This window comes from Hyperolius riggenbachi, chromosome 4, assembly GCF_040937935.1.
Source record: "Hyperolius riggenbachi isolate aHypRig1 chromosome 4, aHypRig1.pri, whole genome shotgun sequence".
NCBI classification, from domain to species: Eukaryota; Metazoa; Chordata; class Amphibia; order Anura; family Hyperoliidae; genus Hyperolius; species Hyperolius riggenbachi.
The window spans coordinates 302,717,609-302,720,068 of NC_090649.1; the positions used below are offsets into that span (position 1 = coordinate 302,717,609).

At 36.9% G+C, this 2,460-nt stretch overlaps 1 protein-coding gene across 1 annotated transcript; it reads left to right on the forward strand.

Annotated features, from left to right (window-relative positions):
* The first annotated feature begins 838 nt into the window (after nt 1-838).
* LOC137504788 (trace amine-associated receptor 3-like) lies at nt 839-1,759 on the forward strand. The gene has a single exon (XM_068233379.1). The coding sequence runs from the start codon at nt 839-841 to the stop codon at nt 1,757-1,759; it is 921 nt and encodes a 306-aa protein (XP_068089480.1).
* The last annotated feature ends 701 nt before the right edge of the window (nt 1,760-2,460 follow it).

Genomic DNA, 2,460 nt, shown 5'->3' on the forward strand with positions numbered 1-2,460 from the left:
AACAGTATAATTTATTGGGGATTCTCCAGGTAATGCAACGCGTTTCACGGGTAAAGCTCCAGCTTCATCAGGCAATCAAAACGGAGAAAAGCTGGGGAAAAAACAAGGGGACAAAACAAACAGTGGGACTAAACCAGAGGACACTCCATAGCACAAATATAATGCATGTTATATAATTTACATATTCGACATAATTAAATACTTTTTGCTGTATCGATCATAAAAACAATAAGTAGCTAAGTTAGTAAAGTGCAAATGCATCCGTGTATATACTAATAATAATAATGAGCAATAACAGTAACAAACTTGATAGACATTCCATTTAGTATGCAGGGAGAGGAAAGGAAAACTGGCGTAATTGGAAGTTTTTTGCTGCATAAATAATATATATAATATATATAATAAATAATATTTAAAATTAACCCCTTACCTCCCACACTCTCCTATAGTTACCCAAATAAAAGATTTGCATAAAAAATAATAAATAATGACAATTAAAAATGAATATTTGCATATTCAGCAGTGATGCATCGTGGGAGACATTATATGCCCACTCCAATCTGAATAATTGCAAATACCCTCTATTTTGAGAAGGCTTTTTGGTCCTTTGTAGCCCCTTACACACTCCTAGCAGTTCTGCTTTACCATGAGCTTGCTGGGTATGTAACAATAAATAGCAAATTACCTTTACATGATGGGTTTACTTTTTATTCTAGATCATCTCATGCCTTAAAACAAATGTGGCATGGACAAGTCCCTTATGAATCCAGTTTGTTGGCAGTTTGAAAATATCTCACATTTTTGTCCGAATGACAGACCTCTCATCATACGTCTTGGCATGTACATCTCTCTCATTGTTTCCATAACAGTTTCAATCTTTGGTAATCTGGGCATCATTATCTCCATCAGCCATTTTAGGGAACTACATTCCCCAACTAATTTCCTCATTCTTTCAATGGCTGCCACAGATTTCTTCCTTGGCCTCATTATCATGCCCTACAGCATGGTAAGATCGGTGGAAAGGTGCTGGTATTTTGGAAAATTATTTTGTAAAATCCATTACAGCTTTGACTTAATGCTAAGTGTTGTCTCCATCTTCCATCTGTGCTCTATAGCCATTGATAGATTTTATGCTGTGTGTGATCCTCTCCACTATCCTGTTAAAATGACTACAAGTGTTATAAGGAAAACCATATTCTTTTGTTGGTCAGTGCCAGCTATATTTTCTTTTAGCGTTATTATGAGTAATGCTTATGCATCAGGAATAACTGGTTATGAGATGTTAGTGGAGTGTTTTAATTTATGTCCAATTACATTCAACAAAATGTGGTCTGCTATAGTTTTTAGTGTGTGCTTCTTTATTCCTGGATCAGTTATGGTTGGGATCTACATAAAAATATTCATAGTATCTCAACGGCATGCAAAAATACTAAAACAAGCTACAAGGAACATGAAAGTGGAAGTGACAGCTGAAATCTCCAAACAGAAGGATCGCAAAGCTGCAAAGACATTGGGCATTGTCATGGGTGCGTTCATATCGTGCTGGATGCCTGTGTTTATGATTATTCTAGTGGATCCTTTTATCGACTTTTCAACCCCTGATGCTCTGTATGACACTGTCAACTGGTTTGCATACATCAATTCAACATGCAATCCTTTAATATATGGATTTTTTTACCCATGGTTTAGGAAGGCACTGAAGTATATCATTTGTGGCAAAATATTTGAGCCTGATTCTAGTATAGCCAGTTTATCTTAAGAGAAAATAAGTTTGTTTCACAAAACTTCCTTTATAAATGTTACTGTCTTGTCTGTTTTCCACCCTATCTGTATAAAACCTTGCAAGTACCCACAAAGTAAGAAAATACAAAAAATATGGCAAGAAAAGTAATATTAGTGTTACATTTATCAAGATAACCTATCTTGAGGTTTTTTTTTGGGGGGGGGGGGAGGGGGGGCAAGTAACAATTTTATCAGATCTGTTGGGAATCTATAGCACAACATGCTGCATTAATCATAATTTAAATCGATTTTTTGCCAAAACAAAAAGGATGACCGTTGTCAATCAGGCAGGACTACTGTAGTGATGGGCGAACTTGTACGCAGGTGCAAAGTTTGAGATGAACCAATGTGAACGTTTCCTGAAAATTTGCATTCACATGTACGTTAAAGAAAATAGTGGGGACAGGGGACAAAACATTTTTAAATGCAGTTTATGACAGATAATTTATCAACCTATCAGCAGTGTAAATTTACATGAGGCAAAAGAAAGAGCAGGGAATTTCATGCTGGGATTTACAGGTAGTCAGTATGCAGTGCATAATGACCACCTGGAAAGCTGGTGGAACTGGCAATGCCTCCCCTTCTCTCCCTTTCTTGTCCAATCCATAGAAAAGGGGCTCTTCTCCACCTATGGTGCCCAGGTTGAGGTGGTGGGTTCATGGTGGCATTTGTGAGTCA